At 44.4% G+C, this 23,773-nt stretch overlaps 1 protein-coding gene across 5 annotated transcripts in view; it reads left to right on the top strand.

Moving 5' to 3' along the window:
• The window catches only part of GRIA3 (glutamate ionotropic receptor AMPA type subunit 3), a 1,035,516-nt gene extending 1,012,537 nt beyond the window's left edge, over positions 1-22,979 (top strand). Inside the window, exons 15-17 of one of the 5 annotated variants that reach the window (XR_011199206.1) lie at positions 5,972-6,086; positions 8,262-8,509; positions 20,479-22,536. Coding sequence is in view for 4 of the 5 variants with exons in the window: in XM_069211966.1 (XP_069068067.1) it covers positions 5,972-6,086; positions 8,262-8,507 (361 nt within the window). In the remaining variant the exon portion in view is untranslated. Of the gene's footprint in view, positions 1-5,971; positions 6,087-8,261; positions 8,521-20,478 lie in introns of all 5 variants that reach the window. The other 4 variants (XM_069211966.1, XM_069211985.1, XM_069211976.1 and 1 more) reach the window with 4 other exon arrangements.
• The last annotated feature ends 794 nt before the right edge of the window (positions 22,980-23,773 follow it).

Raw genomic sequence — 23,773 nt, 5'->3', positions numbered from 1 at the left:
TTGCATCCTCTTAACATATGAAGAGAACATCCCTTCTGAGGCTCCTTAAGAATTTTCAGGTAACCGAGTTCCCAGATTCTCTCAATGATTCATCACACCAAGGCAGCTTGTGGCCGTTCTGCATGAATTGAAGAACTGTTAATGTTGTATAATACATTCTGAAACTTGATACCGGTTGTGGCAATCATGACCCACCACTCCAGATTGTTTCAACTTGCCTGAATTCAAATCCTTAAGTCGTATTGAGTCCTGAAGCAGGATTACATGCATTTGCTTCGGCATATTCTTCATCTATCTCAAGTGCAAGGTTATGGTCGGACAATCATCGGTTCATGTTCCACTGTAAGTTACACCTGGTTTCTTTATTGCATGTAAGCATTAAAGGGTGGGGTGGGGTTGTGAAAATCTATTTCAGTTTTGCTTCCCTGCCGGATATCAGTTGTATTTTGCACATGTTTTAAATAAAGATAGTTTTGAGCGGTATGTGAACATCGGTTGTCATTTTTCTATAGTGCTAGAGTGTCGCTGTTGTAGCAAGTTGTCTCTTGAACTCTTTAATGACTGTTCAAACCCCATAGTACTTTGACTAGTGCAGAGCCCTTTGTGTCTTCTAGCAGGACCAGGTTCTGTGAGTCGAGCATCCCTTGTCCTCACAGAGGAGCATGTGTGGTTGCACATGAGTGCTTGGCTGTATTTCATCGATCTTTTTGTCTCACTTGGATAGGAGTGCGCACGGTGAGAGTACCCACACAGGCCAAGAGTGACTAGTTACGTGCAAGTTAACAATCTGATATCATTTTGTGTTCTGCTGTGATCAAGAGAGAACTCACTGGATGTTTCTTTTGTTGGCATGTGGACAGATAATTAGAGAAAGAGTCTGACTATTCAATGCGAGCGCCACTCGTTAGTTGACAGGCATACACCTGGGAAAGTAAGGCCCATGTTTATACTTTTTAGCGTCGTATTTGCGCCGCTTTTTGACGCAAAAGCGGTGCAAACTTACAAAATACAATTGTATTTTGTAAGTTTGCGTCGATTTTGCGTCAAAAAACGACGCAAATGCGGCTCTAAAAAAGTATAAATATGGGCCTAAATTTCACAATGCGTAAACGCAACACGGCTGTGAAATTGCACTTTTTTTCTCTGTCTCTTTATTATTCTTCATGGGAAAAACATTTTTCCCTGTAGAAATACACTTTCCCCCGCAACCCTCGGTGTTTAAGGCGGTTCAATTCACTTTCTAACACTGGAAAGAGATGTACTCCAGTCTTTGTCGGGTGTAAATATATGACCACTCCCAAGGTGGGAAAGGATCAGAGAGAAGGTTGTGAATACTCACCTTTCTGGGGTCATTTTGAAACTTACAAGACAAACCACGCCCAAATTCACACTCTCTCCATCTCCTGTGTAGTATTAAGTCCTGTGTAATGTTACCCAGCCTAGACTTTATATTACACAAGATTAACGGATCAACGCCTACAAGATCACATTTTATGGATGCCTTGCAGGTATAAATCCAGCTATTTTAGATCATAAAAGAGAATCAAGCCTGATATCATCTCATGCTGCAGCACACTTTGAAGTCCATGTCAACATGAGAAGGTGCAGTAACAACCGAGATATATGGACATCCTTTTGTTCTACTCTGCCAGCACACATGGGGCAAACCATCTTGAGGATTTTTGCAGGCTACAGCCAAAAGTCTTTTTAGGAGAGATAAAAGCAGCCTTCATGGCACCACAGTAGACTGGATCTTCTTGTCCTTGAACTGCTGCACAAGCCTGGCATACACAAAGGTGATGGTTGAATGAGTACATTTGACCCTTTTTGTTGAATTGCCTGCTGGGAGTCAAAGTTGTTGCTATTTGTGTGCTTTTGGAATTTTTTTGAAAAGGGATGTTATTTACATTGGTAACGTTCATCATCATTGTCACAACATCAATCAATTAATCAATCAGAAATTTGTAAAGGGCACTACTCACCTGTGAGGGTCTCAAGGCGCTGAGGTGGGGGGGCGGTGAGGGGAGGTGCTGCTACTGCTCGAACAGATAGGGCTTGAGAAGTCTCCTGAAGGGAAGGAAGTCTTTCATCTGATGCAGGAGGGTGGGAAGAGTGTTTCACGCCTTGGCGGCGAGGTGCAAGAATGATCTGCCACCGGTTGTGGTTCTACGGACGCATGGGACGGTTGCGAGGGCTAGGTCAGTGGAGCAGAGATGCCGGGTTGGGGTGCAGAAGGAGAACCAACATTGTTTGTACAGTCCTGAATCTGGTGTGGAATTCTTTGATACCAGGAAATGTGTGTAGTGCTACAAAGGGATCAATTGTCAACCTCATTACTCTCACAATTCAAGCAGAGTTAATTGCAATATTCTGTTTTTTATACCTGTCTGTTTTGTTTTGATTATAAATGCAGCAGGCAGTGACACTTTCAGTACCTTTAGTATAGGCTATGCCCTCTACATTCGTAGCCTCTTTGCTAACTTCAGCTTTTTCATTGCACCACTAACCTCCTTACAGCTTTTTCCTCCCTCCCATTGAAAGTCTTGACTCACACATGAATATGATTAATTACCTGCTTCCGGGGTAGTTATTTATTAACATAAGATAGCATGTATCCAATGCCTTCATTGAAAATTGATGCAGCTTTTATTTATTACTCTCTTTCTTTCTCTACTAATCCTACTAAACTACTAATCACTAATGTTTTGTGCATGCTCTCCTTTTTGATTTGCAGACATTGCTGTGGCAATCACTTAATTATATGCTCATGACCAGCGAGTGACACTTTTATTTGAAAATAGCTTTATAGAATCCCAAGGGTCTATGCTTTATATAACGTAGCATAATTTATAAGGACACTCTAAAAGAATGTGTCAAGACCTGGTAGTTGTGTGTTTGCATAGGTGAAGGTACTTACATATTCAACATGGTATTGAGGTATTCCAGTGACCTTTATACTACAAAACTGGTCGTAAAGGTATTAATAGTTGTCATCAGAACAACTTCATAAGGGATTGTTGATATTGCTGAATAGGATATAATTTTATCAAAAATACAGGGGATTGGGAGGATTAAAGGTCCAGTGTATACCCTCCAATGAAAGTTACTGTTAATGCAATACACTGTTCCTAATAGACCAGGGAGAGAAAGGGGAAGTGCTCTAAGATCCTATTTAGTAGGACCAAGAGTCCTCACACACCCAGTTGGGTGTCATGCTTCATCATCGGACAAGCTCCTCGTCAGACAGGCGCTGCAATGTCTGACGGGCACCACCCATTGGGGGGCTCTTTGCCGGAGATCTTTTCTCGATGATGCCACACTATCCCGCAGATGAGTAGGGAGAAAGGAAAACGGGGAGAGTTCAAAGAAGGAAAGAAAATAAAATGGGCTCAGGACCCTTGCTGAGTGCTAACTTTATTCTGTCTATGTAGGGTGACGGCCAAGGTTAAAATATCAATCACGAGAGTGAGATAGAGATGATGCTCAACCACTCTCTAACTGTATGTATAATAACGGGGGTTCAGGAAACTACAAGACCCACCTCAAAATCGGTCGACATGTTTCGCGTCTCAGCGGTCCAAAATGGATCCAATGACGCTTCCTCAGGACCTAATGTAAAAAAAATTCTCCAATTTCAAGCTAAGTTAGCTATTACATATCAAAGCTGACAGTCAAAAGGTATTGTCAGTCACTTACACGAGTCCATTCTGACCCTGTATTTAGTTCCTATTCGTCACCCCTCCTAAATTAAGTCAGGGCTTCATGGGATCACGCGGGTCATAAGCCAGATCGGCATAACACATTGTATGGACCTGGCGGAGGGCGGTTACACCTACCCCTGGACGCGCTCCCTGGAGGTCCGGGAGCGCGTCCAGGGGTAGGTGTAACCGCCCTCCGCCAGGTCCCTGGAAGGTCCGGGAGCGCGTCCAGGGGTAGGTGTAACCGCCCTCCGCCAGGTCCCTGGAGGTCCGGGAGCGCGTCCAGGGGTAGGTGTAACCGCCCTCCGCCAGGTCCATACAATGTGTTATGCTGATCTGGCTTATGACCCGCGTGATCCCATGAAGCCCTGACTTAATTTAGGAGGGGTGACGAATAGGAACTAAATACAGGGTCAGAATGGACTCGCGTAAGTGACTGACAATACCTTTTGACTGTCAGCTTTGATATGTAATAGCTAACTTAGCTTGAAATTGGAGAAGTTTTTTTACATTAGGTCCTGAGGAAGCGTCATTGGATCCATTTTGGACCGCTGAGACGCGAAACATGTCGACCCGATTTTGAGGTGGGTCTTGTAGTTTCCTGAACCCCGTTATTATACATACAGTTAGAGAGTGGTTGAGCATCATCTCTATCTCACTCTCGTGATTGATATTTTAACCTTGGCCTTCACCCTACATAGACAGAATAAAGTTAGCACTCAGTAAGGGTCCTAAGCCAATTTTATTTTATTTCCTTCTTTGAACTCTCCCCGTTTTTCTTTCTCCCTACTCATCTGCGGGATAGTGTGGCATCATCGAGAAAAGATCTCCGGCAAACAGCCCCCCGATGGGTGGTGCCTGTCAGACATTGCAGCGCCGGTCTGACGAGGAGCTTGTCCGATGATGAAGCATGACACCCAACTGGGTGTGTGAGGACTCTTGCTCCTACTAAATAGGATCTTAGAGCACTTTCCCTTTCTCTCCCTGGTCTATTAGGAACAGTGTGTTGCATTAACAGTAGGATATAATTTTATTCTACTTTTCAAAGTCCGATCTTGGTCTATGATGCATATGATCGCAATGCATTTCAAGGAGGAATGTTGAGTATACACTAATTTATGATGTCCTCCCTGAAGTTCAGTTTGAAGGTCATTTTTATATGTGCAATTCACAAATAGTTGTTCTATCTTTAAATCAAACTAATCCTCTGAGCAAAGAAGGCACCCTGTGTTTTATGACTTCTGGTTCTATTCAAAAGTTTTTTGGGAAAACAGTTGGGAGTTGAAATTGGCAAAGTAAAACACCATAGCATCACCATTAGCTGAAACCAAGATGTATTGGTAGAGAGGAACAATACATGTTTGTGGTTTTGTGGTTCATACTTAAAATCAATGCTGCCAGTTTTTTGTCAATGTGTATACTAGTGAGCACTTTGTGGCACTATATAGTATGAGATTGACAACTCAACCAATGAATGAGTGATTTCTATATTAGCTCCTGCAATTGTGCTTCATAATTCTGCAGTATTGTAAAATTAATTATCTTATTACTGACAGGTTTCTCTGTCCAGACCCACCTTAATTGCCTTTATCTTCCAGGTGTCAGTCTCTCCTCAAGGTTTGGGACCACAGCTACATTTGTCTCGCCGTCTACACATCCAACAACCCAGTGGACTTTAAAGTCATCCTATTTTCCATGTCATAATTGATCGTGAAACTAAAGCTTGCTGAGTGGTGTTCAAGTAATAGGTTTCAATTACTTGCAACAAAGCTTGCTACGTTACTTCGCGTAAATCATATCAAATGAAGGATTTTTCCATCTTCATGTCTTTGGTGTCAAGTTGACATAGTGCAACTTTTTTCAGAATGCAAACAAACTATGCATTACAGGTGCCTGGTAGGACACCCTATTTTTTGCGTCTTCCTGTTGACGAATAAGGTCTCCCAGTTTGATCCAACTTGCAAACAAAATGAAAAAGGCTACTGGTATTAAAAAAAACACCTAAAAAATCTGAATTATTTTAAAGCCACTAAAGTATCTTCATTCACAGTATCCTAACTTAACAGTATGTGCCGATTACTCAAAGCGATATGGGCAGGACCTGGTAGACTAGTGTCACAGTAGTGTTGACAAATATCAGGTTGCCTGCAGTGTAATGACTTTGTAGCCAGGAACCCTGCTTTATCGCTTTGTATAGTTATGAAAGTAGTTTAAAGCTTGAATAACATAAAATAACATAATATAATGTTATTTATGTTATTTCCCACGTGAAGAACTCCTGTAAACCTTGCAGTATTGAAACTCAGTGAACAAGGCATCTTAGACAAGCTGAAAAACAAATGGTGGTACGATAAGGGTGAATGTGGAGCCAAGGACTCCGGAAGTAAGGTCAGTCGCAGCAGGTCTTTTTGTACTGATTAGAAATCACATTTTGACCCACTGTTCATACATATCTATACATACATACACAGTAATATAACTTTCTAGATATTTTAAAATGATTCTCAGTTGTACTAGAAAATGGTGGAAACGCATTATATCACATTAGTCCTTCTCATTACCGAAGTCAAGGAAATGGGTGGGGTCACTGCCGTTTAAATATATATTATGTAATCTGACACCATTTTCTGTGAATTTTAAACTGGTTAACACTCATATACACCCTCACATTACATACGTATCAATGCATATTTTAATGCTGATCTACTGTAGTACATATATTATCATTGTATCAGTAGTATCACTATTAATACATGAGTAAATCCAGCTTCTGTTGAGTGGATCTTAAATCTAGCCACATGATTCCCTGGGTATATAACACTTTTTCAGGGAAGCATTCCATTAAAAGCCATGAAAACATTAATTATTTTAAGAAAGTAACATTTTCTTTTAAGAATTGTCACTGATTCGTTCCTCTGCATACTGTTTAAATTTCATTTTATTGTGTGCAAAGTCATTCTTTGAATGTAATAGTATATTTTAGCTAATGGTAGGCACTCACCTTTTTTTTACAAGGGAGCAATATAATGCATGCACTGAAAATATACCTTGTGAATGGAATATTTATGAATGCAAATGCATGCCATTGCTACAGTACACTTGTACTGTGAGTAATATATTAAGCTACTATCATTATGAAGCCAGCCAATGAGCAACATTCATTTCATTGACAAAAACATAAAATATAATGGCAGCAAAACAGACATTACTAGCTTATTTCTGACTTCCCTGCTGACTTTGCAATTGTCTATCAATAAACCAGACATATAGAGCCATAATTGAAGTCTTGCTGGATGTGTTGATGTCTTTTTATGTCCTTACAAATTCACACCTGTGTGCCAAACCATAATGCAAACTTTGTTGAAAGGGCAAAGTAAAGGAATAGGCACTACACAATATTACGTCTGTTATTTTCCAACTCTGTTTAAAGCTGTCTACCAGTAAGTGAAGGTAGTAATTTGCTCAACAATGTTCCTTCCCTCTATACCATGGCGTATCACTTGCAGGCCTCAATTGTCCCAGAAAAAAAAAAAATATGATGCACCCCTGCCATTCTTCTGCCCAGTAATTGGAACAGCTTCACATTCACAACCCTTATCACCACAGGTGTTAAACCTCATTTTTTACATAGATGCTCACGAGTAAAGCCCTACACCCCTTTTTAAAAATAATGCCCAGCGTCTATCTCAACCATCACACATGCCACCCCACTGTTTTTACAACACTTTTTCTAACGACCCTTGTTTTCACAGTAGTTTATTGCTATCTAAACTTCTGAATTTGATTGTTAAATTTGACTGTAACACCTAGTCTTTACCTCCTTCTCATGGTGTTCAAATTTAGCCACAATTCTTCCAAAGAACCTACCAGTGTTTTTAGAATTGCAAAGATCATACAAAGTCTAAAAAGACTTTAAGCAAGACATTTTAACTCTACGTTCATCTACATCTACAAAATGTATTACAATGGAAAAATGATGATTTCTGTGTGCTGTCCAAAGTACGTTCAACTTTATGTTTAGTCACACATAGTACTGCAGATATGTTGTCTCAGTCTGAACTGAAGATCCCTTCTATCAATTGTTTATAATAACTAGAAGACAATAAGAACAATGTAAAACATGCAACCCTGCACTGGCCATAAAAAACATGATGTAATAGTTCTCTTGAACACCAGACAGCTATTAAGAAATCCCAATATTGTTCTCTTACATATTCTATCAGAATTTTAAAATATAAACTTTACATTAGTAGAAAGGGCCATCCATTCATATTAAACTTCATTATTTATATATTTATCACTGATTTGCATGAAGCCTATATAATATTGGGATGTTACTTTTTAAAGTTCAGAATTTGCATTTTTGTCTATGTTTTCATAGGGAGTCTGAGTTCAGGAATTTTCAGATTTTGTACCTCAGGGTTCCTTTTTATTGGGGTTAAGATAAAACTATCTGGGGCATGATTAGTTTGACTGCATTACTACCCATTAGAATAGGAAAGTGTGTATTTTTCCTCTCTGCCTCTCCCCAGTGAAACTAATCAGCGTGTTGATTTTTCACAGGACAAGACCAGTGCTCTAAGTCTGAGCAATGTTGCTGGAGTGTTTTACATTCTTGTCGGTGGGCTTGGACTCGCCATGATGGTTGCGTTAATAGAATTTTGTTACAAGTCACGAGCAGAAACAAAAAGGATGAAACTCACAAAAAACTCACAAAACTTTAAACCTGCTCCTCCCACCAATACTCAGAACTACGCAACATACCGGGAAGGCTACAATGTATACGGAACAGAAAGTGTTAAAATATAGGGGTAAGAGTAAGGTAAATTATATTATGTATTGATAGTTCTAATTTTTTATTAATTTAAGAAAACCCTAACTCTCGAAAATTTGATTGATCACCAGACTCTCTTGAACATTGATTTAATGTAATCTTTTATGAATAACAAATCCACCTGCAATTTCATCTTCATTGCCTACTTTTGATAAAGAATAATGGCCCTCATTACAACCCTAGCGGATGGTGCAATGTTGGCGGTAGGACTGCAAACAGGCTGGTGGTAATTACCGCCCCATTATGACATTGGCGGTCTGGCATATGCCAATCCGCCAATGTCCCACACCGTCCGCCACGGCGGTAAAGACCGCCAGGTTCGAGACAATGGTCTCCAGGCTGGCGGCCGTCACTAGTCCACCTGCTGGATCATGACCCCGCATACCGCCATGGATTTTGTGGATTTTGAACTGCCACGAAATCCGTGGCGGTAGGCACTATCAGTGCCAGGGAATTCGTTCCCTGGCACTGATTGGGGTCTCCCCCTCCACCTCCTCTGAGTCCACCCCAACACCCACGACCCTCCTGCCACCCCCCAAAGGTGGTAGGGCCCCCTCCCCACCCACTCCCCCGACCTCTATAGGCCACCCTAAACACACACACCCACTCACGCGTGCACACACCACTCTCACACATACACACGCACATACAAGCACACATGCACACATACATACACTTTACATCCCCACTACACACATCACACCCTCTGCAAACATACACACACCCACACACCCCCTCTAAACACTCACACTCACACCCCCATTCATGCACACCCCACACAACACCCCCTCCCCTGTCAGACGATCAGCTTACCTGCTTCGGTGCTCCTCTGGGAGGGAATGGGATCCATGGGGGCTGCTCCGCCGCCAGTACCTCATCACCAGAACACTGCACGCCTAATACTAGCACATAATTTGGTGGGCGGTGTTCTGATGACGTGGCAGTGACGGAGGAGCAGCCTCCACTACACCGCCGACTGCCAGTATGGCTGCTGGTGGCTTTCCGTCCAAATAATGGGGGAGGGTCACCACCAGTCATAATCTGGTTGGCAGCAGACCGCCAGCGCTGGCGGTCTCCTGTCCGGAGGGACCTCGGCGGTCTTTAAAAAAGACCGCCGAGGTCAAAATAAGGGCCAATAACGTCTTTAAGGTGAGTGCTTATTTTAAAAAAAGTTTATTTTTATATTTATATTTTAGTTTATTACTAGGATACAGTTTTCTCTCAACGTACTTTTGATAACACTCCTAAGGGTTTATAGCCACTGGATACTCTGCTTAGGTAACCAAAATGTTGTGATCAGGAATCTGGCTGTAATAAGCATTTGATTTTTAAAATCTTATCTCTCTATCGGCATGAGCACCATGTTAGATTTTCATGCCTTTATCTCTCAACATTTTCTGGACAGCATGAATAAGCAACTAATACTTTTATTCAGTAAAGTCTGAATTAAGACATTAGTGGATTCATCTATACAGTAAAGTCCATGGCCAAACTAAGACTACGTTGCAACTCAGTCTCACAAGATTGATCATATTAGATTTTTTCTTAAAATGTGGCTGTAATTTAGTGCCATGCTGGCTGGTTACTTGTCATTGATATCTTGCAATATCCGAACACACAAAAAAAATAGTATACATCCAAAGAATAAATATATTGATGTTAATAGCACTGTGTTTTGGAATATATTTTGAAACATGTGTGCCTTCCTCAAATGGCCATAAAAAGTCTAACTATAACCTAATGAAAGGTGCTAATGATCCTGAATATTTTAGCTTCTGTAAACCATAGTAATCATAAAGCACATTATTACAATGAAGTTCGAAAGCCTCAGGTATTTAAACTTGCATTTTAAATACATGCAAAGCATTGGTGATGGACTAGTCCACTATAGGACAGGTAAAAGAATTTTAAATGCCATGCATGCTGCTGTGAAAAAAAGAAAAACATTCAAAATGGGGCTCGTCAAGACCTCAAACAGTAACATTCACTCTTTTTTTAGACAAAAACAACAAATGTGGAAATAATCTCAACTGAATTTCATTACTTTAAAATTGTGCTCACATATATTTATTGTGGTAATCTCAAAACCTGACTGGCTTTTACTCTTCAAAGGGACAATGAGTGTAGTCATAGTTGAAAATGTACTGTGCCGGGGCGTGGTCTGGCCGCCATAGGAAATCGCCGCCTGATAAGTGCGCTCCGTGCGCCGAGCTGAGCCCGGGGCCCCAGAGGGGCTGTCGAGGGACAGGAGTGCTTTACCATGCAAGGCGCTGTCTGCTCAGAAGGGCGGCGAACATTGGAGGGGGCTGCTTCTTCTCATAAGATGACATGTGCATCGCAGCGACCCGCGGCCCTCTACTGCAGGAGGAGCCGAAGCCTGGATTATCTCCTTGCGGGGAGAGCACGTGAGGAGTGCGGGCAGCCCGGACGGATTGCGTCCGGCCGCATGAGACGGATTGGAGCCAGCCCGCGGCCAGCGACCCCATGGCGCTTTGATTTGGACATCCCCGACCTCCTGGAGCACATGAGGAAGAGGGGGAGTGTCAGAGGGAGGCTACTTGCTGCCTCCCCTCCCATGCAGGAGCAGGCCCTATGCCACGGAAGGAGGGAGATGGATCCTCCGCCATCACCGGAGCACACCTTCACTGGAGGGCCACGTGGGGCTCGCGACATGTAAGAGGAGATGCGCTACAGCTCCCTGCCACACGAGCTATGAGGAACATATGCCAGCCTGGACCACGTCCGGCCACGCAAGCAGGATTTCACCTATATTAGTCTGTCCCCTGGAACGGCGGGGCCCAAGGGGCCGGGGTTTGCCATTGCAAAGTAGCAGCCAGCATGAACTGGATGTTGTTGAAGGGACTGACTCTGCATGGACTCTTTGGGAGAGCACCTTACCCCAGTGTGGAAATACCACCCTTGCAATTGTGTCCGGCCCGTATCTAGAGCAGTCCCTTCTTGACTCCACATACGACCAGGACCAGAGCTGTACACTGAGATTGGGCCTGATTGTGGTGGGCCACGGCTGGGGAGTTGGAAACACAAGGGGCCCAACCGGTTTGCTGGCCCTTGTGAGGCACGCTCAGAATACCACCCCCGGGAGCGGCTACAACCACATAGTTGCATCACTGTTACCAGTCCCACTTCGTGGAACACACAGAGCGGTTCCTGTGCTGGGTTTTCCATCCCTAGGAGACACCTACACCTTCCGCACAGCTACGACATAGCCACATAACCATGAGGATCTCCTGCAGTTCCTCCTCGGGACCCCTTCTTCTCCCAGGTGGCGATGCCAGAGGGAAATTATCGGGCAGACACTCCCGCCAACTACTGTTCTCAGAAGCTATTGCACTACCGAAACCTATGGTAGACCCAAGGTGACCTATGTGACCCATTCTAGCTCCACGGCCCAGCCCACCGGTTCTCGCCCCGCCGAGGCCACTGATCGCATCTTGCAGGAAATCACAGCAGTGGGACGACATCTGGAGGCAATGGACTTGAAGATTTCAGACCTCTTGGCAGCCTCTACCTCCATACGGGCAGATATAGCCCATTTCCAAGTAACTGTAACAGACCTAGATCAACGTCTCGAGGATCACATCACAGATCTGCCAGCTCGGGACACAGAGATGTGGTACCTGCAGGTGAAGATCACAGATTTGGAGGACAGAAGCAGGAGAGACAATGTCCGCTTTTTGGCATACCGGAACACAAGGAAGGTTTGGACGTCAAGGCCTTTCTGAACTCACGAGCCTTGATTTTTCCCCGCCGTTGGAGTTTCAAAGAGCCCACAGAATTGGTCCTCTGCATAAAGCAATCTCTGGGTCACCTCGCCCTATCATTGCATGCTTCCTCTGCCACGACCAGGCCCGCCAAGTCATCTCAGCAACCAGATCTCAGGGCCTGTACTCTGTAGAGGGTCATGAGATACGGGTGACCGCGGACTTCTCTAGAGTAACAAACGAGAAGCGGAAAGCATTCTTGGCAGAACGACCCCAACTCAGGAAGCTGGACATCAAATTTGGCGCCGTATTTATTGAATGGCGTTAGCCGGCGCAAGCAGACCGGCGTTGCCTGGTGTGCGTGGAAAAAAACCACGTACACCAGGCAGCGCCGGCGTTGGGAAAAGTGGCGCTAGGGCGTCTTAAAAATGGTGCAAGTCAGGTTGACGCAAAAAATCGCCTCCACCCGATTTGCGCCATTTTTAACGACGCCCAGACGCCATTTACATGACTCCTGTCTTAGTAAAGACAGGAGTCATGCCCCCTTGCCCAATGGCCATGCCCAGGGGACTTATGTCCCCTGGGCATGGTCATTGGGCATAGTGGCATGTAGGGGGGCACAAATAAGGCCCCCCTATGCCACCCAAAAAAAAAAAAAAAAAAAAATTTATACTTACCTGAACTTACCTGAATGTCCCTGGGATGGGTCCCTCCATCCTTGGGTGTCCTCCTGGGGTGGGCAAGGGTGGCAGGGGGGGTCCCTGGGGGCAGGGGAGGGCACCTGTGGACTCATTTTGAGCCCACAGGCCCCTTAACGCCTACCCTGACCCAGGCGTTAAAAAGTGGCGCAAATGCGGGGTTTTTTGACCCGACCACTCCCGGGCGTGATTTTTGCCCGGGAGTATAAATACGATGCATTTGCGTCGCCGTCATTTTTTTAGACGGGAACGCCTTCCTTGCATCTCATTAACGCAAGGAAGGCGTTCACGCAAAAAAAGACGCTATTTGCCCATACTTTGGCGATAGACGCGTCTAACACCAAAGTATAAATATGGCATTAGTTTTGCGCCGAATTTGCGTCGAAAAAAACGACGCACATTCGGCGCAAACGGAGTATAAATATGCCCCTTGGTCTTTTCGAGCCCGCTCATATGTGGATTACTTTGGATGGTAAATCGAGACTTCCTTGATTCCGCAGACCTTAGTTCCTTACTGGATGGCCTCACTATGCATCCCATGGACCACACCCCTGCCCACCCGAGAGCAGATTCCGCGACCTTGGAGGATCCTTCTTCCGTTGCTATTTCTCACCACCACGCCGCTCTGCAGAAGAGGGGACAGACCTACGACCGCACACTAAAATTGAAAGAAGCCGAGAACATGCTCTTCAGGCTGTGAATGCTCAGGATCAAGGCAGAGACAAATCCCGATTCCCTTTGAAAACATCGCCGGCCACGGAACACCCGCAGTGCTGAACTTCCGACGCAGCCGAGAACCCCTGCCCTCCAGCCCGAAGCGTGTACTTCCCCGCTGGACAGATAAGTGACCTGTTCACTTACTTGTGCTTCTGTCTACCCCTGTTATGATAGGAGCAGGTAGTATTGTAACTATTGTGACTATTGTGCCTATTGTCTTTACCGCTTCTGTTGGAATTGTATGTCTCTACGCACAAAGCTCCTAGCGCATCTGGCTCGTAGGGAGCTTTCTGTCCTTTCTAGGGCTTTGCCTATGACAGAGCTGTGGGGATGTGTCACAAGCTAGCTGCCTCCTGTTTTTCCCCCTCTGTTTACATTTCTGGTTACAATTTGCTCCGGCTAGTATGTTATATGTTCACTATTAACAATACTGTATGAGCTATTTTGTCCTGCATTCATTTTTAGTCTTATGTTTTGGGGTGGGGACCCTCCATTTGGTGCCTACCTTCCTTCTGAGGTCCCCCCACTCGTCATATCGGTCCGAGTCTGCCACTGGCCACAAACCGCTGGAGACCAGACCATGTCATGAGGGCTAATACAAGAGTCCGTGTGGCCCACTTCCTGCTTTCTCCCATCCCCCCATAATAGCCATTACACCGGGGAGTACCTCAGGTGGCACAGCGCAGTCCTCCCTGCCTCCCACATCCCAGGGCCCCCCAACTTAAATCACCTCAGCGTAGTTTACCTCAACTTACCTTAATGCTCACTCCACGTTCTTCGTCTGCCGGCCCTGGTTCAATGGTGCCGGCCCTCTCCCTCTCTCCTCCCTCAGGGACCTCTGATGGGATGAATCGGAATAACAACGTGGAGGTTCCATAACTTCTCTCAGATGTGATCGCCCCTGACAAGGTAGCTGCCACCCTTCGACCCATGGCATACCATGCCACACACGTCCCAGTTCTGTCATGGACCCCCTCCCCGATACTCTCTCTGTTCTTTCCCCTGATGCATTATGTTCCTTCTCTACCTCTTTGCGCTGTCTGTATATTCCCCCTAATGTTACTCACTCCTGGTTGTCTGTCGATGGTCCCTTTGGGCTCCCCTCCCCCTTCCCCACGAGCTCGTTCGGCGCGTGGGCCTTGCAGGTCCCGACCCGCAGTTCAACAGGGTTCATCGTAGTGAGGTATTTACCCTGGTTTCTATAGACCCCGATTCTGTGTCTTTTGTATATTCTTTGATTTTTATTCTATATCCCCCAATTCTCCTCCTTAGCCTCCCCCTCCATTCCTTTCTATCCTAATTTTTTTATCTACGGAGTTGGCTTGCCCGCACCCTACTTCCCCCACGTATCCTGTTTTCTCCTGTCTCTCCCTCTCTCCTCATCTTTCTAGCCGGCCACTTACCCCTCCCCTTTTCCTTGACCGAGGGTTGCCCTACAGTCCCTCCCTGCCCCCCAGCGCCCACACGTCCAGAGCATCACCAATACCACAGCGACTCCTTAATAGGAGTGCCTGAGCAAGGAAGACCTCATACTCACTGCAACCTACTTGTCCAAGTCTGTAAATGGGGTCAACAGTTCCGCTGATGGTCCTCTCCTGGAACGTCCATGGCATGACACACTATATCAAGCGGCAAAAGATCTTATCCTACCTACGATCTAAAAAGAGCAGACATCGACCTTCTACAGGAAACGCATCTTTCTCCCTCAGAGTTGAAGAAACTGCGTAGAGACTGGGTAGGGAGGGTACTCTTCAGCGGAGCCCCATCCGTGCACTGTGAGCCGCAGGGTTCGGGAAGGAAGTACGGGGTAGCGATTCTCATCCGTCGATCCTTCCAGTTCAGACTCCTCAATACGTGGTTCGACCCTGAGGGACGTTATGTCTTCGCCAAGCTGAAACTGGGTGCTTCCACAGTCTGTGTTGGCTCTGTCTACGCTTCCACGGTGGGGATCTGGAACCTTACACAGGATGCCATCCTGGACCAATCCTGGGGCCTCAACGTAGGTAACAACGCCGACCGGGCCCTCATTGGTGATATCCTTTCAGACCATGGTCTGCTGGATCATTGGTGCCTCTTCCATCCATCGGACCGTGAATACACTTTTGTCTCACCAGTTCACAGGACCCAATTCAGACTAGATTACTTCATCATCATCCACAGGCTATTACAAATGGTTAGGGAGTCCCAGATCTTACCGGCCGAATTGTCTGACCACTCCCCGGTCTTAATGGCCCTAGTGTTAGCGGTGGCATCTCCGGGACGTAAGCCCTGGTGGCTTCAGACTTCTAAATATCGGACACCGAGGGGGAAGGAACACCTCCGATCCCATGTTGCCACTTATTAACAGGGGCTCGGTCTCCTCACCCCAATTGGTATAGGCTGCAGAGAAGGCGACAGTATGGGGACAACTCATGAGGGACGCTGCCATTGCTAATGCCCAGAGGTGTGGAAGACTGTATAGCCCAGACTACCCGGGAATACACCCTGACTCCCTCCCTTATTATCCGTTGCTGCCTGGAACAAGCCAAAATGGAGCTTAATGTTCTCTTCACATCACAAGCTGAATACATGCTACAGCGACTGAAAGGTCCCCACTATGAGCATGGAGAGAAGCTGGGAAGATTATTGGCCGCCCAGCTACGCCAAAGAGAGGCAGCGCTGGCCATCCCGGCCATTCATGGCACTGATGGCAAGTTTATTACACCCCTCCAAGTGATCGCGGACTAATTTGGTTGCTTTTACCAAACCCTCTACACATCCAAAACAAGATCCAAGATCAAGACAAGTTGACCACCTTCTTTGAGAAGGCAAACCTACCTACTCTCTCGGAGGCTGGCAGGCCTTTATTGGATGGGGACATCAGTAAAGAAGAGATCCAACAATCGATAGCCAAACTTCCTTACCACAAAGCCCCTGGGGAGGATGGCTTCTCAACAGAATTCTATAAATGGACTGGGGAGGATGCGATCAACGCCCTATATGAGGCCTTCCTTGGGGCGGATCAGTCAGGTTCCTTACATGCCCTCTCCAACAAAGCCTCCATTATAGTATTTCCAAAACCTGGTAAGGTCCCCTTCCTTTGCGGCAGCTACCGCCCTATATCCTTCCTCAATGGAGACATCAAAATACTGGTGGGAATTCTAGCGGCCCGCCTTAAGAAGATCATCCCATCCCTCATACATCATCAACAGGTGGGCTTCGTACCCGGCTGCTCTTCTAGGAATCACTTATGTACCTTGCTCCACACTCTCTGAGCGACACAAGACTCCCAGAAGGAGGCCCTTGCCCTCTCCTTGGATGCCGAAAAGGCATTCGATCTTATAGAGTGGTGGTACCTCTTTGAAACTCTAAAAGGATTTGGCCTTGGGACTAGCTTTATCAATAAGGTGCGTTTGTCATATGACTCACCAACAGCACAGATCAACTGTGGTGAGTTCCTATCTGACATCTTTTCCATCAGGAGATGGACCCATCAGGGCTGCCCCCTATTGCCATTACTATTTTTGTTGGCCGTGGAACCCCTAGCGGCAGTGATCCATAGACCGAGTCTCATAACCAGAGTGCCCATCTCCGGCGGTAGCTCCACCATTTACCTTTATGCCGACGATATCTTACTAACACTCACTGACCTAGCTAAGTCCCTACCGGCACTCCAAACCATCTTAACTGATTTTGAACTTCTCTCAGGTTACAGGATTAACTGGGACAAGAGCGAGGTGTTGCCCTTGTCCCCTGTGGCAGTAAGCGCATCAGTGCAGGGCCTCCCGGTCAAGTGGAAGCAGTCTCGTCTACAATATCTGGGCATCCAAATCAACAGAGAATTGGAGAATATGGTGGCTGATAACCAGGACCTGCTGTTAGCCAGCAAGAAAACAGAGTTCGATAAATGGACTTATCTGGGTCTCTCTATGTGGGGCAGAGTGCAGGCGGTGCGCATGGTGATTCTGCTGAGATTCCTCTGTGTTCTTGGCATGCTGCCTCTACAGACCCCTTGACTCTCCTCAGAAAGACAGATCATCGCATCCAAGCCTTTGTCTGGGGGACGCTACTCCCTCGACTACCCAGGACCACACTACTCGCCCGATGTGCATGCGGGGGGCTGGGTCTCCCCTTCGTGGAACATTATGCCCTTGCGTTACACCTCTCGCAACTGACCTTCCTTCTTCAGGGAGTCCAGGATCTGCCGCTGTGGGTGGAGGTGGAGCGGACACTCCCTACCGGCCTCAATGTGGTCTACAACTCAGGACGTACACCCTCTCGGCTGTTTAATTCTATGATTAGAGGCATGCAGAACTCCTGGTGGCAAGCGCATCGCCTATTGGGAGTGGATCCCCTGATTCACGATCGTGCCCCGATCTGGGGCAACACAAGTCTCAGGATAGGGGGAAATGCTATTGTTTGGGAGGAGTGGCAATTGAAGGGCCTCTTGCAAATTGATCAACTTCTAACTGATGACCAGTTAAAATGTGTTGAAGCTCTCAGAGTGAAATTTGACCTCACCGCCCATCACTCATAGCGTTTTCTGCAGCTCAAACACTGTCTTGGGAGACACATGGGGAATCATCCCTGGCAGCTCTCCCAATCCCCAGTGCTCCACTACTTGGAAACCTGGGGCCTTTTCTGAGGAGTCATATCTAGAATGCATGCCCTACTGAGCCGTCATTTATTCTCCCTTCCCCTCTTGGTCTCTCTCAATGACAAGTGGCAGGCAAGTCTTCAGACAGAATATGAGTTAGAAGATTCGGCAGATCTGATTGAGGCAAGTGACCGTGGGGCTCATGAGGCTCGCTTAAAATTCAGTCTCTTCAAGACTCTACACAACTGGTACTGGACTCCTCAAAAACTGCAGTCTGCAGGGTTACTCCCCACGCCTCCTGCTGGCGGTGTCCCCACCCCTGCTGCGACCTGCCTCATATCCTGTATGATTGCCCTGTTATCCAACCCTTGTGGCAATCGGTGAGGTGCACCCTTACGGAAACATTACCCCTGCCAGCCTCCCTCACTCCTTCCCTCTTATTGTTGCATGATACCAGTGATCTGCGTGACCTGTCCCGACCACAGCAACATTTGCTACACACAGCACTGGCCACGGCCAAATTATGTATCCTCAGACATTGGCGCTCAGAACCTACCCCTTCCCATGGAGAATGGATCACTGCAATGTATCAAGCTGCCTCTCATGAACGGATTATCTATAGCCTGCAGAACAGGGTAAAGGTATTCATTCAGACGTGGGCCCCCTTCCTCTCAGCACCGCCGGACTGAGTGCTCCATTACAGACGGCTTGCTGCAGAGTGCATCGCAGCGATTCCCCCCCACTCGGGAACTACACACATACAGGCGCAACACCCACCGCACCTGATATAAAATAATATAAAGTACTGTAATATAATATGTGAATATATATATTTGCTGTATTTAGACATGTGGACGTGCTAGGGCTTGGCCCTACCTCACCACAGGCAACCTCCATTCCCCTCCCCCCCCCCCGCCCCGCCTACCCCTTCCCTCATCTTTTTTTTTTTTCCACTATCCCCCCCTCGGTCACTTTCCACTTTCCTATTTCCACTTTCACTTTTACTTTCACCTTCTCACACTCCTCTCCACTTTACTACTTTCCTCCTCTTTCTTTATTCTGAACCAAGTATAGACAATTACCCTTGCTTCCTGCTACCCCCTCGTTCTTAGCTCCTCCCCTTCCCCCTCTCCCGCGCTCTCCCTTACCATCACTGTATCCCAAATTATCCTTTGATACATACCCGCGACACACTATAAGACCACAGCGGCCTTTATCCTTTGCTTAGCACTTCCCTTCTCTCCCCCGTACTTCTCCCATCTTGCCATCATCCTGGTTCTCTCCCTTGCACCCCTCTCCCCACCCCCGATCCCCTGCGTGTACCCTGCAGACTCTTTCTTCTTCTTCTTCCCTCCCCCTCTCTCCCCTCCTTCTTTCTTCTGTTGGTTTATTGTATCCTTCCTTCTAGCGTCCTGACTCTTCCTACCCACTGCTGGCTCACAACCCCTACTCCTGAGAACCCATGGTATTACGCCAATATCATCACGAAATGCATATACAGAACCCCTCCTATTGCCCATCCCTGCATTTATAGGCTCAGAAGCCCTTGGAGGGCCGAAATATCACCACTTAGCATGTCCCGACCGTGTTTATTCTATCTGGGCCTAGACAAAACACAACGGAGCTTCGGGTGGTTCTGAGACGGTTCAATTGACAACGTCTTTCCCCATTTCCTGGAGACTCTGCACCTCATTTTGACTGGACATGGGGTGGAGCACGGGAGGCGTTGCGCAATGCGTTTTGGCTAATCGCACCTGCTGCCCCAAGGAGACTCTGATCTGTTACAGGTCATGTTGGATCCTTGTGTTCATCTTCACCTGATAGAATGCTTATGTGTTTCTGTACTTTGCAATTTTGCATTTTTGAACTGCTGTATTTGTACCGCCAGTCTCGTATAATTTACTTGGTGGAAGGACTATGTACTTTATTATTGGCTCTCTGATTAAAAAATTACAAAACAAAAAAAGAAAATGTAATGTGCCTATATACCACAATGATGTTTCTCACAAAATATATTGCATGCATAAACTTGCGCATCCACTTACCTGTCCCTCCTCTCAAACTTACCCAAAGCATATAATAAGAAGACATTGCCATTTTCTATGAATGAGCCAAAGATGAAGAATTTCTATTTATTGTGACATCTCTGGCTATTGGTTAACTTCCACAACACAGCAGTACTTTTGTTGAAGATAGTAGTAGGTATTCTAATGTTTTCTATTTTCTCCTACAGACTGTGAGCATAGGAAGGCATGCAACAGGCGGAGCAATTGAACATGTGTCTTCTAACTAGACCCTGACAACTCGAGGAAGTAATACCCTTTCCTTGGGGTCGGGCATTAAAAAGAAATTGCTGATGGTGCAATGAACTCTTACGAGGAAGAACTGAATTATTTTTCCTTCAGTGCCTTATGGAAAACATTCTGAGACTCACAACAATGCAAAACCATCACTGAAATATTCTTGCTTTGCTCAAAAAATGAGAACTCGCAAAAGACCGAGATCCTTGTATGTGAAAATATTCTTGTAAAGAAATCAGTTGAACAAAAGCCATTCTTTGATACCACTGCACAGTAAAAGAACGTTTGAAGTCCAAAATAATTTCCTTGTTTTAGAAGTATTGCCACATCAGGAATCTACTCTGCTTCCACGCAATTCCAAGTATCTAAAAATTTTATTTTGTTGGTATACCTCATCCATAATGAATACTTCTGTGGTTTTATTATTACCTCTCCAATCCGTTTTGCTTATCTTGTATTGTCCCCTTCCATACAAGAAATGTTATTTATCAATGAGCACTGAATGTAAAGACGTAACGGAGATATGTAATTCAAAAATCCTTTGGCTTCCAGAATAGCTAAGTTATAACCATTGTTATTGCACCAGTGCTATGCTTCAAAGGCACTCTTTAGTAAATCAAAGATTAAATATGCTCAGTGACTTTGCATAGTCATTAACTCCTTACAATGGTTTACTATGTTGCATTTGACAGATTTTAATTGCATTTCAGTAGCAGATGGCAAGCAAAGAGGATAGTGGGGTTATAAAGGCACTTTTAGAATCACTTTAATCAGAACTGCTGTCGAATGCTATAATATGTCTCTCAACTGTGAAACTTACAATGCATAAAGAAAAGAGTAGTAATTGTCAGTGCATTTCTACAGTTACAGATAGTGTTGAAAAGACTGAATATTGTTATTGTCTGTACTGTTATTCCATATGCTACAAGCTTAATATCAAAGAATATTAGCATCTTGTTTCCTAATTTCTAAAAGCTAAATTACATAGGTGTACCTCAGCTCATACAGATACATATTCAGAAGTGTCCACCTACAATTGCTCAGATGTGAGACATTTCTTTACTTTTACTGCTACATAAATGACACATAATGTTGGTACACTTCCAGGTAAGCTTTGTACCACTCTAAATGTTATTATACCATATAAGATAGTGTTAGCTTTTAACAGACAAATATTTTCATAGCACAAACAAAAACAATGGAAAGCAATCTCATTTCTCCCAAGGTACTTTGTCAATGATCCCTGTCACAGAAGTAATGGTGATTTGGTATTTTTGAACCATGTAAAAATGGTGTCAGTTATGTATCATGATTTGAAGATTTTGGAAGCACTAATGTGGTCCAAAGTAGCCCGCCCCGCCCTTAACAATGTCCCAGACCTGAATAGCACAACTTGAAGTAGACACATATGATATACCTTTTCCTAAGAGAAATTTCTAAACAGTAATGAAATATACCAACCTTTCTTCCTAAGAAAATGTACAATGATACAAATTGAATTGTTTTTGACAATAACAGCTAGATGAAATGGGATGCAGGATATAGTAAATAAACAGAAAAACAAATAATTGTGCTACACATATAGTACGTTTGTTTTGCAATTTTTTTTATTGCCTTGCCTTCAATGTGACAACATTTGCTTTCTGCACTTCAATAGAGGTGTGCTTCTTCTAGGGCACATAGTGGGCATTCATCGGGGCATAAGGATATTAGAAGGATACTAGAAATTGAAATAGTCACGTCCTTGGGCACTGATGCACCTAGTTTATACAAGTAGATCATTCTATTAAAATATAATAAAGTAGAGTCTTCTTAACAAAACCATTCTCAAGTAAATGTAATATAATCTTTCATTCCAAAAATGTCATGCCTCTTTACAAGAGAAGAACTTACTTTTAAGAGTTCACAACATGAAACTGTGATTTTGAATTTCTCAACGCTATGATATCCCAGTAAGGGAAGCTAAAGCTGTGTAATTTAAAAGTTGTATTAAAAATTTAAAAAAAGAAAAGAAACATTTTCTTAGATGCTGTACAAAAAGAAATGTATGTTTATTGAATGAAAAACAATTTTTATGAGTGGAGCTTCACAAAGGTGGAGGTGTTTGGTAATTGGTTTGTTTTATTTTCTAAAAACCTGCATGTAAAAAAATGTTGATTGCTTACATATTTCTGCCACTAACTTCAAGCGATCGAAGTTCAGCAGTAGTCACTTCAGGACTTTTTTGTATCTATGTTTTTTGTTAATTTTATTTTTTGGTAAAAATGCACTTCAGTGAACAGAAACAAATGGCAAGCAAACTAATGGCTGTAAAATAATAAAAATGCATGTGTGGGCATAAATTGATTAACCTCATTTTAATGAGGTATTGTACAAAGAGTTTTAATACATTTTTGTAAATAAAACTGTAAAGAAAAAAATTGCATTCCAGAGCATTTGAGCCAATGTTTCTTGTTTAGGCATTGCTGATGCATACCAACTTGTATATTAACACACAGCCTGTTCTGTACTAGGGATTGCACATTAGTGTAGAAAAGAAGCAGAACCGGCAAGTATGACAACATGGAGGTTTTATGACATGTTATGCTTTGTTTTCAATGCTATGAACCTCACATAATATAGAGAAAAATCCCTAAAGCTATGGTTGCCCTACACATTTTCACAGCAAACTCACAGACATACATTAAATCTGAAACAAAGCAGTAGTCACTTCAGATGAAGGAGATTTAACCTATCTGATTTGGGTATTAGACGACAATGTCCCTGATTTAGCTCCTAACTACTGAGTCAGTACATATCCGACCAGTTTTTGCACACAATTTAATTTAAAAGAAATACAAGTATAAAAAATATGGAAACAGCCTATTATAATGTTCTCGTCTTTGGATTTGTGAACATATTTATATCCAAAACGAGCATTGATTAACATTAAAATGCTGCTTTTCATTTTTACTGTTCACAGTCCAAATCCTGATTTAGTTAAAACCAAAGTCATCTGAACAATTACAGCTTTATACACATAACTAGCCTCAGTTAACCCTTATTTTGCAGTATACCAAACTGCTTCTTCAGGGCTTAAAGAAAGCTCATATTCTGTGGTCAGTAGATGCCATATTATGATATTTTCCACTTCGATGTTCATCGACACCTCATGTATATATCATGATAACACCCTATCACTTTGAAGATCGTCTTGAATATAAACTTAATTCTGATTGCGTTAGACAA

This window comes from Pleurodeles waltl, chromosome 2_1 (assembly GCF_031143425.1).
Source record: "Pleurodeles waltl isolate 20211129_DDA chromosome 2_1, aPleWal1.hap1.20221129, whole genome shotgun sequence".
Taxonomy (NCBI): domain Eukaryota; kingdom Metazoa; phylum Chordata; class Amphibia; order Caudata; family Salamandridae; genus Pleurodeles; species Pleurodeles waltl.
The sequence above is the reverse complement of the archived record's forward strand: the minus strand, read 5'-3'. Positions and strand labels throughout refer to the sequence as shown.